At 49.6% G+C, this 16,953-nt stretch overlaps 1 protein-coding gene across 1 annotated transcript in view; it reads right to left on the bottom strand.

The window, feature by feature from the left end:
• Positions 1-16,953, bottom strand: part of EMILIN3 (elastin microfibril interfacer 3) — a 76,705-nt gene that overhangs the window by 18,043 nt on the left and 41,709 nt on the right. Inside the window, exon 5 of the mRNA XM_039912893.1 lies at positions 4,511-4,566. Coding sequence (XP_039768827.1) covers positions 4,511-4,566 — 56 coding nt within the window. The remainder of the gene's footprint in view (positions 1-4,510; positions 4,567-16,953) is intronic.

The following is a 16,953-nucleotide window of genomic DNA, read 5'->3' as shown; positions in this document are numbered from 1 at the left end:
AAGCAGACAAGTGGTGGAGCTGACATTAGAATCCATGACCTTCTGACTCCCTGGCCCGTGCTCTATCCACTACACCATGCGGTTCCTCTGTGCTCTGTGAGCTCTTTCTGGGCATGGCATGTGCCTACCAACTCTGCTATATTGTACTCTCCCAAGCGCTTAGTACAGTGCTCTGCATGTAGTAAGTGCTCAAAAATACCACTAGATTGATTGGGGTGCATTTTTGCCTATCTGAAGAATGTTTTTTTCTTCCAGGGGCTCTCCTTGGTAAGAGCTGGCACTGGCTGAGAGTCAGCACCGTCCTCTCCATCAGTGATGCTCATTTTGCACTCATGCTCAGAGGGATGGGATTCTAGCTCTGGCTGAGTCCTTGGAGAACAGAATAGACAGCTCAGCCACTTTCTGCCCTCGCCGGACTCTGCCTTTGACTTTCGATGGCTACCGGCGGGGATGATATTTTTCCCACCGGCACTCGCCCTGGCCCTGGCTCTACTACAATTCCGGTTTCCTTCCTGGCCCAGTCCCTCTCTCCCTGCTCCCCCAGCCCACCAATTCCCTGTGGCTCAAAGGGTCCCTTTCACATCCTCCTCCCAGACCATGATGTCTCCTGGGGCTTTGAAGCTTCACATGGAGGGAGCCAAGGGGAGAAGGTGGAGGGCTAGGGGCAGAATCTAGACTGCCCCTCTGGACCGTATCTCGGTGTGAGCAGGGAATGTGTCTGGATAGAGCATAGGCCCGGGAATCAGAAGGTTAGAGATTCTAATCACGGCTCCACCACTTGTCTGCTGTGTGACCTCGGTCAAGTCACTTCACTTCTCTGTGCCTCAGTTCCTTCATCTGTAAAACAGGATTAAGACTGTGAGCCCTATGTGAGACAGGGACTGTGTCCAACCTGATTAGGTCATATCTACCCCAGTGCTTAGAACAGCATAAGTGTAAGTGCACATAATAAGCCCTTAAAAATACCCCAGTCATCATTACCAACTCTGTGATATGTGACTACCGATTGTGTTATATCGTACTCTCTCAGTGACTTCGTACAGTGCTCTGCACACTGTGAGCGCTCAATAAATGCGATTGATTGATTGATTGATTGAAAATCAGGAATGGGCAGGGCAGGGCAGAGGGAGCAGAGGGGAGAAGGTGGAGGGCTAAGTGAAGAATCAGAAATGGGCAAGAAAGGACCAAGGAAGTAAGGAGAATCTTGCTTTTGCTGGAAATGGGACATTATGTCCTGGGATCCTGCCTCTCCATCCGGAGTGGATCCTGCTCCCTTCCTTCAGGGGTTAATTTCCCTCTCTGGAAAAGACGACTCTGAGACGCCCGCTGCCAGGACCATTCGGCTCCAAGAAAAGGAGCACGCGCCCTTGCCTGGATCGACTGGGAATGTCAGCCGGAGCTCCTGGCAAACCCCGGGCTACTGCAGTGATAGTGGCGGCGCTGGCAGCAGGGAAAGCAACAGTAAGGAGGAGAAGCAGCAGTCGGTAGAGGCGACAGCAACAGCAGTGTCATTGGCAGCAGCGATGGCAGCAGAAGCAGCAGCGGCAGCCTGCCCCCTGAGAACCACCACCCACCCCGCCGTGGCCTCGTGGACAGAGCACAGGCCCAGGAGTCAGAAGGTCGTGGGTTCTAATCCTCATTCCTCCACTCGTCTGCTGTGACCTTGGACAGGTCAAACACTCTTCTAAACGCTGGAGTAGGTGCCGGTTGATTAGATCAGACTCAGTACCTGTCCCCCCTGGGGCTCTCAATCTAAGTCTCCTGCTGGCATCGATAAGGTGCCGGTGGTTTTATGCCTGGGATTTGTATTTTTTGATCTCGCCCTGCCTCCACCGCGGCTCTCACTGCTGCGTCCCACTCTCGTGTTCCCAGAGAGCTGAGAGGGGAATGCTATGTCGCTGGAGAAAGGGACACGACATGCTCTGGGTTAGGAGGCTTAGGAGGGTTTCTCTGCTAAGGGCCTTTCTAGGTGTCCTTATGCCTCCTCTCCGTTTCCTTACGTCACCAACAAAATGCCAGCCCACTGTGGTGACAGAGAGCATCAACAATCCCCTAAGACCACCAGTGGCTGTATTTTCTTTTTTTTAATGGTATCAGTTAAGCACTTACTATGTGCCAGGCACCGTACTAAGCACTGGGTAGATACAAGGTAAACAGGTTTGATATAGTCCTTGTTCCACATCGGGCTCACAGTCTTAATCCCTTGGTCTTGGAAGCGGTGTAGCCTAGTGGCTACAGCCTTTGCCTGAGAGTCAGAAGGTCACGGGTTCTTATCCCAGCTCTGCCACTTGTCTGCTGTGTGACCTTAGGCAAGTCACTTCACTTCTCTGGGCCTCAGTTACCTCATCTGTAAAATGGGGATTGAGACTGTGAGCCCCATGTGGGATAGGAACTGTGTCCAACCCGACTGACTTGTATCCACCCCAGTGCTTAGTACAGTGCCTGGCACATAGTAAGCATTGAACAAATACCACAATTATAATTATTATTATTCTCTGTGTTTTAGTTACCTCATCTTTGAAACTGGGATTAAGACTGAAAGCCCCTTGAGGGAGAGGGACTGTGTCCAACTTGATTAGTTGCTATCTACCCCAGGGCCTAGTACAGTGCCTAGTACATAGTAAGTGCTTAACAAATGACATAAAAAAGTAGTAATCCCCATTTTACAGGCAGGGGAATTGAGGCATAGAGAAGTGAATTGATTCCCCGAGGTCACACAGCAGACAAAGGATATTAGAGCCTTGGTCCTTCTGACTCCTAGGCCCCTGCTCTATCCACTAGGCCACATCCAGGGGCCTCTGGGCTGGAGAGATCTCCTGAGGCCTCTGGAATCTCCTGAGGCCTCTGGAATCTCCTCTGCCCTGTGCCAGGATTCCAGCTCTCCGCCTCAGAGCAGGAGAAAGGGTGCTTCCCGCCTGGCAGCTGAGACCGAAATTCCAGGAACTCCAGGTGTTTTATATCTGACTCATCGTCGCAGCCAAAACCCCAAGTATGGAGGTTTCTGCCTCCTCCCGCTCCCCTGATGAGCCGCAGTTGCACAGAAGCATCGCGTGGTCTGCAGACTCCTCATCACTCCCGCTCGCCGAGACTACTTCCCCTCCCCGAGCCCCAGCCTGGGCCCCCAACCCCCAGGGCTCTAAAGCCCCCTTCTCAGGAGGCGGGGGAGGAAACTACCGTAGGGGTGGCTGCCAGGACACTAAGGAGCCTCAGTAAAAGGGGTGAGGCTCCTCCGTGGTTGGGGCAGGCTGGGAGCAACTGCACGCTGTAGGTTGCCCCAGGGAGGCTTCGGGAGGGCATTAAATCGATTGATCAATCAATGGCATTTATTGAGTGCCTACTATGTGCACAGCACTGTACTAAGCCCTTGGGAGAGAAGTAGCATGGCATAGGGGCAGAGCACAGGACTGGGAGTCAGAAAGTCATAGGCACTAATCTCGGCTCCTTCACTTGTTTGTTGGGTGACCTTGGGCAAGTCATTTCACTTCTCTGGGCCTCAGTTCCCTCATCTGCAAAATGGGGATTGAGATTGTGAGACCCACGTGGGACAGGGACGGTGTCCAACCTGACTTGCTTGTATCCACCCCAGCGCTTAGAACAGTGCTTGGCACATATGGACAACGACTGCAAGCTGACGGTAAGCTTATTGCGGGCAGGGAACGTGTCTGTTTATTGTTGTATTGTACTCTCCCAAGTGCTTAATATAGTGATCTACACACAGTAAGTGTTCAGTAAATATGATTGACATCGACTACAGGGTGAAGACCCTCTAGACTATAAGCTCCTTGTGGGCAGGGAACATGATTACCAACTCTGTTGTATTGTACCCTCCCAGGTGCTCAGTACAGTGCTCAGCACATGGTGCATGCTCAATAAATACCATTGATGATGGTGGAGTCTTAGTAGTGAGAGTATCTACTCAGTGGGCTTAAAACCCTACTCTGCCACTGGCCTGTTGTGGGACCTTGGCGAGTCACTTGACCTCTCTTGCTCTCCATTTCTCCATCTGCAAATTGGAGATGAAATAGCTCCTCTCCCTACCTTTGTGTGGGACAGGAACTGCATCTGATCTGATACTCTCTTTTTTTAAAATGACATTTGTTAAGTACTTACTATGTGCCAAGCACTGGACTAATTGCTGGGGTAGATACAAGTTAATAAAGTTGGGCACGATCCATGTCTCACGTGGTTCTCAGTCTTAATCCCCATTGTACAGATGAGGGAACTGAGGCCTAGAGAAATGAATCGACATGTCCAAGGTCACACAGCAGACAAGGTCACACAGCAGACAAATGGCGAAGCAGAGATGAGAACCCAGGTTCTGTGACTCCCAAGCCCGTGCTCTTGGTTTACCCCAGGGTTTGATGCAGAATAAGAATGGTGATAATTACCAAAACTAATCCAGGATGCAAGAATCTTCTCTAGCAAGTCTCATTTTTTCACCCCTGCGGGCATGAGGATGGGAAGCTGAGGAGGGAATGGGGCAGGCATGCAGCTGCCGCCCCTGCCGCACACTTCTGCCACTTTGGGGAAGACGGTCTGCCCAGGGGCCAGGAATACTTCGTTAGCCTTGGAGAGGAGAACAAGAAAAACAGCGCAGGCTGCCGCAAGGGGCTCGGCGGGAGGAAGTCCACACAGAAAAGTAAGCAGCCAGAGTTAAAGAAGTGATTGTCCTCAGTTTGTTTAGCTATCCTCCAGGTAATTGAACAGCCGAGCAGGCAGGAGGCTGAAGCGAAAAAGGAGACAATATGCCTAGTGTGTCGCTGCCTCACTGAGGAGTTTCTCTAAACAGGGAACCAGAAAAGGAGGGAGAGAAACTTCCCCAGATAAGAGACCCTAGACTTTGGTCCCCCACTGAAGGCGTTCTTTGCGACACTGGACATTGGGCTGGCCTTGAGGAGCATCCAACTCAGCGCCCGTGCACACACTCATACACATGCACATCGTTCTTCCACAGCATTTCAAGATTTTTGAGCTCAGTGAGATGGTGAAATAAGGAGTCTGCCTTTTTCCTTCTCGAGCCCTCTGGGCCTGGGGCCTTTCCCATCCGCTCATCTCCCCGGAGCATCTGTGAGAATGGGGAGGACACTGAATGACACGTGTGTGTGGGATTTGTCCCTTGAAAATCGGAATGTCTGATCCTTCCCGTTTGAAGAGGTGCCATCTTCTGCCCTGATTATGCTGTACTCTCCCACACATTCTGCAATACAGTAAGGACTCAGTAAATATGATAGATAATAATAATAATGATAATAATAATTATGGTACTTGTTAAGCACTTACTATGTATCAAGCACTGTTCTAAACACTGGGGTAGATACAAGTTAATCTGGTTGGACACTGTCCCATATGGAGCTCATACTCTTAATCCACATTTTACAGATGAGGCAACTGAGGCCCAGAGAAGTAAAATGACTTGCCCACAGTCACGCAGCAGATGTGGTGGAGCCAGGATTAGAACGCATGACCTTCTGATTCAGGGGGTCGATTCCATCAGAGAGTCCCCTCTGATAGGGGACCTACGACCACTGGCAATATCCTTTCCAGGTCCTCTCAGCCTGATAGGAGCCACAGGGGGCTTGGACAAAAACTGTGACAGGTGTCCTCCCTCTGGGACCCCTGAGACGGACCGGCTATGCTCCCCTCTTCATCCCTGACGCTCCTTCTTAATTGAGAACAAAGCCTGGTTCCACTGATGCTCTAGTCCCAGACTTTCTGCGGGTAACACTGAGGCGAGAACCGCTCCACTCCGGATGGGTACTTGGATCGTGTTTCCGCCACCCCTTCTGCCAGTCAGAGCCCAAAGTCCCTTCCTGGCCATCTCCCGCTTCGATTCATCTCACAGTTAGGCGGAGGAGGAAACAGATTTTTTACCTTGTAAAAACCTTCTACTACATCCCAGCCTGCACACTTCGGTCCTCTAGTCCTCTAGTAACATCATGGTTACCTTCTCACTGTACCTCCATCTCGTCTATCTCCCAGCGGACGTTTCATCCGTGCCCGGCCCTTGACCTGGAATGCCTTCCCTCCCCATATCCGACAGTCATTGACTCTTCCTGCCTTCAAAGCCTTGTTGAAGGCACATTTCCTCCAAGAAGCCTTCCCTGATTAAACCCTCTTTTCCTTTTTGACAGTTCCCTTCTGCATCACTGTGACTTGCTCCCTTTATTCATTCCCTCCTCCCAGCCCCACAGCACTAATGGACATATCTGTAACTTATTTATTTATAGTAATGTCTGTCTCCCCCCTCTAGACCGTAAGCTTGTTGTAGGCTTGAAATATGTCTATTATATTGTTTTATTGTCCTCTCCCAAGCGCTTAGTACAGTAAGAACTCAATAAATATGGTTAGTATAGTGCTCTGCACAGAGTAAGCGCTTAATAAATAGGATTGGCTGACTGAATGACTCTCGGGGAATGGGGTAGTATCGCTAGAGTTGGACCGAGTTCTCCGGGGAGGTTGACGGGAGACCAGAGGATCCCAAGCTGGGAGAATAACATCCGAGCATTCCGAGCGTTCAGTCCTGGGCTGGACAAACCACGAGGCCCAGGAAGGGAGAGGGGGAAGGGGCACTGAAGCTGCCTCCTCCCCCACATCCCCCAGGATGGGACAGACCAGGGAGTTGGGAGGTGGGCTGCCTGGAGAAACAATAAGAGGGGATTTTTCTTGCCTTTACGTTTTGTTTTCTGTGGGGCGAGCCTGCCGTGGACCCTGGCAGGGCGAATCAGTGGGGAGGCCCTTGTGCAAACTTTCCCAGGCCTGACTGTGTCAGCTCTGATACGTGACACCCTTGGCCGTTCCTCCGTCCCCTGGGCCCGACCGGCGGGTTGAGGCCAGCGTGGGGCGGGGGGAGGGCAGGGACAGAATGACATCATGGTTACCTGGCACCGCTGCCTGCCAGCTACCCAAGCCAGATGGAGGCTCCCCCCAATCCGCCTGCCCTACAGACAGGAGGGAGACCAACGGTGCTACAGGTGGTAGAGAGGGTGGAGATGGGATACCCCTTCCACCAACGGGTCCCAGCTGTCCAAGCCAGAGATACAGCATGGCTTACTGGATAGAGCACGGGCCTGGGAGTCAGAAGGACCTGGGTTCTAATCCCGGCTCCGCCATATGTCCACTGTGTGGTCTTGGGCAAGTCACTTCATTTCTCTGGGCCTCGGTTAGCTCATCTGTAATAATAATAATAATAATAAATATTAATGGTATTTGTCAAGCACTTACTATTTGCCAAGCACTGTTCTAAGCACTAGGGTAGATACAAGGTAAACAGTTTGTCCCACATGGGGCATTTTACAGATGAGGTAACTGAGGAACAGAGACATTAAGTGGCTTACCCAAGGTCACACAGCAGACAAGTGGCAGAGCCAGGATTAGAACCCATATCCTCTGACTCCCGAGCCCGTGCTCCTTCTATTTAACCACACTGCTTCTGTAAAATGAGGATTTAGAGAGACTGGGACAGAGACTCTGTCATGTGGGACAGAGACTGGGTCCAACCGGCTTAAATTGTACCTACCCTACTGCTTGGCATATAGTAAGTGCTTAATAAGTTCAGTGCTTATTAGAGTGCCTGACATATAGTAAGTGCTTAATGAATACTGCAATTATTTATTATTATTATTATGACTACCATAATTGTTATTGTTGTTATTACCTCAGGAATTTCCTCTCATGGGCTGGAGCGGGGAGGCCCAGACTGGGCTGGCCTCAGAGCAGCAGAAGGGCCTGGATTGAGGGTTCCCTTGACATGTACACTCGAGCCGGGGCTGGTGATTCATTCATTCATTCAATCTCATTTATTGAGGGCTTACTGTGTGTAAAGCACTGTGCAAAGCACTGAGGCTGGTCTCGGGGCATTCCCCTCTCACCACTCATTTCCTGCTTGGTCTGAGCTCCTCCCCTTGTGCGTAGATTCCCCCCACTCCCTACAGCTAAGGGGTGGGGAGGGTGGGGAGGACTGGTGGCAGTGAGGAACAGCACTCTGCCCTCTTGTATGTACTCACCCCAGCAAGCAGCGGGAAGCACCCCTTCAAGCCTGGCCAGTGTGGCATTCTTGCTCCACGTCTACCATGCCTCAGCCCCCCAAGAGGGGCTGCAAATAATGATAATAATGATGGCATTTGCTAAGCACTTAGTGATCTGCCCAGGAAGGAATTGGCTGGGGAAAGGGGCCTCAGTGGGACCTTATCTGGGCAGAGTTTATGTACCGGTGGGCTTGCAGCTCCCCCAGACCCAACCTGCAAGCAGGGGGGTCCCAGAAACACCCTCAAATCAGGGTAACATACGAGCCTGTACCAGCCGCAGCCTGGACCTCATTTCCAGTCGATATCTGGACCTGTTCTGGATCTCTGACCCCAGTTCCACCTCACCCCACTGGGACAGGACTAAGCCGGATTCTGACCCACAGGGACAGACCGACGAGTCAAGGGCTGGGCCTGCCCAGCTCTGTATTCTTGGAGCCGTGGACACAAGGACCACTTCTTCTCCCTCTCCCCTTGCAGGAGGCTGAGGAATCCGATTTAAATCAAGTCAAGTTACCGCCGCGGAAGAGTGTCCTCAGGAGGAGGTTGGAGACAGGGAGAGCTGTGGTGTAGTGGATTTGAAGCCAAGGGAGTTTGAGGCCATGGGAAGGTGCAGGGTTGCTTAGCATACCTCTGATACCCACTTGTTGCCCCGTGGAGAGGTGGGCGTAGGGTACAGTTTCACTCTTCTAGCTGGCAGGGGTGTAGGCAGGCAAATGGAGCCCCCCCGCCCCCGAGGAGAGTTGGTTCTGGTGGGAGGGGCAGGCCACAAGTCTCTCTGCTCTGTGTCAACATCTGGCCTGAACACATCTGTCAAATATCCTGGAGATTTTTAACAACATGATATTTTACGAACTGTATGTCTGAAGGGAGAGGGGGTGAAGCGTGCGGAGGGGCAGATGGAGAAAACGTTTCTTTTCTTTTTCTTTTTTTAAAAAATCCGGCTGCTTCATAAATTTTTCCAACAGCCCTTAAAAAGGGGCCGACCCCGGGGTTCATAATGGAGGATGGCTCCCCAGCTCACGGCACCCTCCCCACCCGGTCCCCCCAGCTTCCAGCCCCGGCCCCTCCCCCAGCCCGGGACTCCAAGGGAGATGGAGGGAGACAGGCTTGAGCTGAAGAAACCCAGGGCAAATTCCGATCCCTGCTCCTCGCTCCAAGACACCCCCCTCCCCACTGCCTCCCCGCAGGCCACCGGGCCGCCTCAGACACCAGATCAGCTTCCTTAGATGACACTCAGCACCTCAAAGGAAATATTTAGCAGATTTCCATCCGGCTTCCAGAGACCAACCTTCTCTGGACTGTCTCCTCAGGGCGTGACCGAATGCCGACCCCAGCCCCTTGTCCCTCTGGTCTTCTGGCACGCTGGCAATCGCTTTTCCTTCTCTGTTCCCCCAGAGTCAGGGTCTCCGTTCATGAAATCACAAACAATGGTATTTTCCTGAGCACTTACTGTGTGTGGACTATTGTACTAAGTGCTTGGAAAAGTATAGGTGCTTGGAGAAGCAGCATGACATAGTGGGATTGAGTGGATGCCTGAGAGTTTGAAGGATTTAGGTACTAATCCTGGCTCTACCACTTGTCTGCTGTGTGACCGTGGGAAAGTCATTTCACTTCACTGTGCCTCAGTTACCAATCTGTAAAATGGAGATTGAGACTGTGAGCCCCACAAGGACAGGGACTATGTCCAACTTGATTTGCTTGTATCCACCTCAGCACTTAGTACAGTGCCTGGCACATAGAATTGGACCCTTCATCGCAGAGTAAATGAATCCTAGTTGTTGGGAGGCCAAGGCCAAGGTTGGTTGGGGAAAGCAGAGTTTGGGAGGCTTGCAGAGAGCCCCAGTGGCCAATGGTTCTGTGGGGACACCACTACCTCCATACCATCACCATCAACGTCATCATGCTCGTCATCCTCATCATCAGTAGTAATGGTACTTCATAAGCGCTTACTATGTGTGAAGTATTCTGCCAAGTGTTGCAGTAATAATAATAATAATAATAATGAAGATAATAGTGCTATTTATTCAGCACTTACTATGTGCCAGGCACTGTACCAGCACTGGGGTGAATACAAGCAAATTGGGTTGGACCTTGTCCCTGCCCCTGAAGAGGCTCAGAGTCTTAATCCCCATTTTACAGATGATGGAACTGAGGCCCAGAAATTCGAAGTGACTTGCCCAAGGTCACTCAGCAGACAAGTGGTTGAGCAGAAATGAGAACTTAGGTCCTTCTGACTCCCAGACCCATGCTCTATCCACTAAGCGAGCTAACAGATGAAGACCTGCCCCTTTCCCTCAAGGAGCTTACAAAAATATGTAGTTTCTATTGAACTTTACTCAATAGTGCGACAGTGCAGAGAGTCCAACGGAAGCTCCAGGCTGTGGAAGTTTAGAGACCTAGCAAGGAGTTGCTCAGTTCCTCTTCAGCTCACAGAAGTGTAGGGATTGAGGAAATTGGGTCTAGAGTGGGAGGTGTTCCCAGAGATGAAGAGGGAGGAAAGATGAGCTGGAGCAAACAGAAGACCTCCCCGTGGTAGACAGTTAGGCCCAGGCGGAGAGGAGCATTCTGGGATCCACAGGACCAGGGCAAGGGCAAGGCCGGGCCAGGTTTGATGCGAAGGTCACGATGGCTAGCAAGTTGTAGGAAGACTCAGAAAGACTGACCTCTATCTGCCCACTGTAGAGGGGCACCATGTCGCCTTCTGTGTCCCTTGGTTCAGGCGACAGCCTGGCACCATGGCAGGACAGGACGGTGTTACAGACATGAAACACTGGTCATCTGCTATGCCTGGATCCCCACCCCCCTTTATATCTGACAGACAATCACTCTCCCCACCCATCTCCTCCAAGAGGCCTTCCTTGACTAAGCCCCCATTTCCTCTTCTCCCACTTTTTTCTGCATCACCCTTGCACCCACTCACCCCTCCCTCTGCACCATAGCGCTTAGGTACAGATCTGTAATTTATTTATTTATATTAATGTCAGTTTCTCCCTCTAGACTTTTAGCTCTTTGTGGACAGGGATCGTGTCTACCAACTGTTATATTGTCCTCTCCCAAGTGCTTAATACAGTGCTGTGCATACAGTTAGCACTCAACAGATGTGATTGGAAGAATGGGAGTGACCTCTTGTTTGGTCAGCAACATGGGATACTTTCAGGCATCCTCTTGGAAGCCTGCTCCAGTGTGGTAACACTTCGACAGGTGGGAGGTTTTTTTTTGATTTTTATGGTATTTGTTAAGCACTTTCGATGTACCAGGCACCATTCTAAGTGCTAGGGTAGATACAAGCTAGTCAAGTTGGACGCAGTCCCACATGGGGCTCACAGTCTTTAACCCCCTTTGACAGATGAGGGAATTGAGGCACAGAGAAGCTAAGTGATTTGCCCAAGGTCACATAACAGACAAATGGTGGGACCATAACAAATTGCATAAAAAAAGCTTGTCATGCTTTTTTCCTGGCCTCGCCAAGGGCGGAGAGCTTCAGCTCTGCCAATGGATGGAGTGATGGAGGTGTTTGTCGAATAATAATAATGATAATGACATTTGTTAAGCACTACTACATTCCAGGCACTGGGGTAGTTACAAGGTAATTGGGTTAGATGCATTCCCTGTCCCAGAGAGGACTCACATTCTCAATCCCCATTTTACAGATGAGGTAACTGAAACACAAAGAAGTGACTTGCCCAGGGTCACACAGTAGACACATGACAGAGCCGGGATTAGAACCTAGGACCTTCTGACTTCCAGGCCCATGCTCTAACCAATAGGCCGCACTGCTTCTCTATCTGACTGACAGGGAGGCTGATGGGTTGCTCTATTCCAGGCAGAGGGCTTGTCTTAGCATGTTTTGTCTCGTACTCCACCTTTAGCCGGGCTTCTTTCTGGGGGTCTTTGGCACCAGCCCAGGCAACAATTTATAGGTGAGACCAGGCAGGAATAGTCCTTTTGAGAGATCCCCAGGGGTTCCATAGGCCGTTTTTCACCGGAGCCAATAAATGGCTACATGTGTGGCTAGGGATTACCTCAGACCTCAGGAATAGGTAGGGCGAACCTTGGCCCGGGGAATTCTCCTGGGATGTGTCAGGGTATTTGAGGAGTCATTTGAGATGTTAACAAGAAAAACATCCATTACTTGCAAGCTTGTGGTGAGAGCCCCTAACTTGCTGCTTTCAGGGGGCAGACCCTCACCTCTGTGGGGTGGTTTTCTTCAGAAACACTCACCCTTAGGAAACAAAACTCCACGAGTTGGGTCTGATCCAGTTGGCTAGTGAGGGGGCTTCCAACTCCGTGAATAGGGCATAAGGTGCCAATGCCTTGGGGCCCGACAGGGTCATTGTAGGGCTCGGTTTTCAGCCCCATTCCTCATCGCCAATCAGACCTGAGAGATTCCAAATAGGGATGGAAAGATCCCAAGTCCGAGGACCTGGGTTCTAATCCCATCTCCATCACTTGTCTGCTGTGTGACCTTGGGCAAGTCACTTCACTTCTCTGGGACTCAGTTATCTCATCTTTAAAATGGGGATTCATACTGTGAGCTCCAAGTGGTACTTGGACCATGCTCAACCTTGTCAGCTTGTATTCACCCCACCTCTTAGTACAGAGCAGGGCATATAGTAAGTTCTCAACAAATACCATTTAAAAGAAAAAATTGTGTCGTTGCTACCCGTCAGTTCTTCACAGCCTGCAGGCCATGCCCCAACTCTATCTGGTTTGCTCCCTTCTCATGAAACTTTGCCTGTCTTTTACCCTTTCACCCAACAAAGAGTGGGTCCCCATGAGGACAGAGAGGGCTATTGGTGTAGAGGCAGAGAGGCCCAGGCCCAGGGTCTAATGGGGACAGGGGAGGGCAGCCCACTGAAAGATATCTGACAACCAGGGGTCACCTCAGCAACCAAGTTTGGGAATCACTGAATGTTCCTGGAATCCTCATGCCATGCCACAAAATGGTGCTTTTCCTCCTTCTCTTTTTCTCCTTCCTTCTCCTCCTCCTCCTCCTCCTTCTCCTTTTCCTTCTCCTCCTCCTCCTGTTCTTCTTCCTTTTCCTCTTCCTCCTCCTGTTCTCCTCCTCCTCCTCCTCTTTCTTCTCCTTCTCCATCTCCTCCTCTTCTTTTGCTGGGTAAAATTGGATCCAGTCACCAATTTCCCAGTTGAGAACTGAGGTCCATTTGTACGGAATCTTGCCCAGGTAGGAGTTTGGAGTTGCCTTAATTTGAAGAGGCTGTTGGGAAATGCCATTGGGCTAAAAATGGACTCCAGTAGGTGTGGAGAGAGAACCCTTCCAGAGCAGAGAAAGGAAATTGTTGAGTTTATGCGGGATAAATGCCAGCATCTCAGAATAGGGTCTCTTGATGTGTTCCTATGGATTTTCAAAATCCACAACCTGTCTAGAAACACCACACTGCTTTATCTTTTGCCTCTTGAAGCTGTGGAAGTTTGGAAAGGGGGGACGGGGTGGTTTGGTTGCGCTACAGATCTGGAAACGTCCCTGCACAAATTGCTTCCAATTTCCGCCCAGCCTCTTCCGAGCCTGGCTCCCTCCACCCCAGCTGGTCTGCTTTCAGGCTCCAAAACCCTGAAGAGAATTCTCCAGAGAGAAGCTGAACTCATGCCCCTTTCATGTCATCTTCCCTGTTGAATTGTTCATTCATGACAAAGATTCACGCTGGAAGCTGAAACCGGGTTCTGGATCCAGCTGGGTCCTATAAACCATTGGCCGAGACACTTCCCCACTTCGGCAGTGATTGTAAAAAATAAAATTTCATTTTGGGTGGTGAGGAAGGGAAAATGAATATGGTACTGTCGATGCTCCTGTACCACGGCAGTGTGGTCTGATGGAAAGAACATGGGATTGGAGCCAGGAGATCTGGGTTCTAATTCCAGTTCTCCTACTGGTCTTCTAGGTAATAATAATAATTATGGTATTTGTTAAATGCTGTGTGACTTTGGGCAAATCACTTCACTTCTCTGAGCCTCAGTTACCTCATCTGTTAAGTAGGAATTAAGACTGTAAGCCCCATGTGCGATATGGAATGTGTCCAACTTTGTGTCTACCTCAGTGCTTAGACAGTGTCTGGCACATGTAAGCACTCAACAAATACCACGATTATTATGTGCCAGGCACTGTACTAAGCGCTGGGTAGATACAAGCAAATCAGACTACACCCAATCCCTGGCCCACATGGGGCTCATAGTCTCAATCAAGTGATCCTGGGCAAATCACTTAACCTCTTTTTTTTAATGGTATTTGTGTCAGGGGTGTACTAAAGTGGGACCACAGTCCATGTCCCATTTGGGGCTCCCAGTTTTAATCCCCATTTTACAGATGAGGTAACTGAGGCCCAAAGAAGTGAAGTGACTTGCCCATGGTCACACAGCAGACAAGTGGCAGAGCCAGAATTAGAATCTAGGTCCTTCTGACTCCCAGGCCCCAGGCTGTCTCTGGATTGCAGTTTCCTCTTCTACAGAATGGGAATCAGATATTGCTTTCTCTCTCTCTTAGATGGTGAGCCTCAAGTGGGACATGGACTATGTCCAACCTGATTAACTAATATCTATCCCAGTGCATAGAACAGTGCTTGACACCTAATAAGTGCTTAAGAAATACAATATTATTATTATTTCTATCCCAGCCTTGGCACAGCTACATGCTCTTTGGCATGGAGCAGGTGCCTAATAAATACCTTAATTATCACTAAGAAAAATAGAAGTTGTAATAAATATGTCTTGACTGACTCCATGTGCATGTGCCCAGGTGACCCTTCCAGTACTCATCTCATCTATCCAGTTGCACGCACACGCACACATAGACACATCATCATCAGAAAAAGAATGTTCCCTCATTTTTCCATCATGGTGTATCCAAAATCAGGAGAACTGACTGAACTTCAAATATTGTGCACAGTGTAACTTGGGGTCCGACCATTATCGAGGCTGGGTTAAAGGGATTTTGGAAGGCAATAAATCAATCAGTGGTATTTATGGAGGGCTTACTGTGGGCTGAGCACTGTACTTAGCCTTTGGGAGAGGACAATATAATAGAATTGGTAGACGTGTTCCCTGCCCATAAGGAGCTTACAGTCTGGATGGGGAGACAGACATTAATATGAATAAATAAATTAAGGATACGTACATAAGTGTTGGGGGGCTGAGGGTGGGGTGAATAAAGAGTGCAAAGCATACTGACCATTTGGCTCCCATGTTCTTGACCTAATGACCAAGGATTAAATCTGTTCCAACTTAATCTAGATTTATAGCCACTTGGAGAACAACTCACTTCATCTTCTCTGTAAGGAAAGAGAAAAAGGAAAATTAAACAAATACCACTTGTCTGACCTGGAAAGCAGGCATGTTTCAGAGTGGGTGATGGGGTGAGATCAATCTCTGGTAAGAAAACTATGGAAACATAAAGTCAGATTTACCCAAAGTGGAAAAGGGGCAGACCAGAGTGGCCTGTCACTTGTCTGCCGTGCTGTGCTGTCAGCTCTGCCACATGTCTGCTGTGTGACCTTGGGTAAGTCACTTCACTTCTCTGGGCCTCATTTACATCATCTGTAAAATGGGGATTAAGACTGCGAGCCCCTTGTGGGACAGGGAATGTGTCCAACCCAATTTGCTTGTATTCTCCCTCAGAGCTTAATTCATTATCTGGCACATAGTAAGCGCTCAACAAATACCACAATAACACTCCTCGCGAGCGCTCCTGGTGTCTGAGAAATGAGAAAATAGCCTCCCATTTCTGTCAGACTCCCCCTCTCCTGCCGATATTTTCATATACCCCATATCCATAACTGGCTCTGCCCCAACAGCCCCTAGCTGACCACAGCACCGGTACACCTCCCCAAATTAAAATGATTTATCTTCTTTTAAAATGTATGGGTTAAGCACTTACTCCATGGCTAGTAGATAGAGCATGGACCTGGGAGTCAGAGGACCTGGGTTGTAATCCCAGACCTGCCACTTGACTGTTTTCTGACTTTGGGTAAGTCACTCAACTTCTCTGTGCCTCAGTTAACTCAGCTGTAAAATGGGGATGAAGACTATAAGTCCTACTTGGGACAGGGACTGTGTCCAACCTAATTTGCCTGTATCCACCCCAGAGCTTAGTACAGTGCCTGGCATATAGTAAGTTCTTAACAAATACTTGGAAAACAAACATAAACACTGTTTTGAGCACTGGGGTATATTCAAGTTCATCAGATAGAACACATTCCCGCATGGGACTCACAGACTAAGTTGGAGGGAGGAGAATTTAATACCCATTTTATAGATGAGACCATTGGGACATAGAGAAGTTAAGTGCCCAAACTCACACACAGCAAGTTAGTGGTGGAGCTGAGATTAGAATCCAGGTCCTCTGACTTCCAGGCCCGTACTCTTTCCACTAGGCCACACTGCTTGTCCCTGAAACTTGATTCTATTTATTGCTATTGTTCTTGTCTGTCCATCTCCCCCGATTAGACTGTAAGCCCGTCACAGGGCAGGGACTGTCTCTATCTGTTACCGATTTGTACATTCCAAGCGCTTAGTACAGTGCTCTGCACATAGTAAGCGCTCAATAAATACTATTGAATGAATGAATGAAACTCCCCATGCTGGTCTCCTAAAAACCAGATAATTGGCTTAGCAACAGGTGGGCCTCAGAAGCTCAAACTTCTCTCAGGGGCCATCCAGGAAACCTACCGGACATCACGTAAAGATGTGTGGGTGAAATCTGATGGTGAGTTACAGGGGTGGGCTCTGGCTTCTGGACATGAAAGACACAAAGTGATCCCTAAAAACAGAAGGTTCAAGAACCTGAAGAGTGAACCTACCCAAGTCAACACCAACAAGAGGATTGAATTGAGATGGACAGTATTCATTCAATCGTATTTATTGAGCGCTTACGTGCACAGAGCACTGTACTAAGCATTTGGGAGACATATCTTATCCA

Source organism: Ornithorhynchus anatinus, chromosome 8, assembly GCF_004115215.2.
Source record: "Ornithorhynchus anatinus isolate Pmale09 chromosome 8, mOrnAna1.pri.v4, whole genome shotgun sequence".
NCBI lineage: Eukaryota > Metazoa > Chordata > Mammalia > Monotremata > Ornithorhynchidae > Ornithorhynchus > Ornithorhynchus anatinus.
This window is presented reverse-complemented; position numbering and strand designations above follow the sequence as displayed.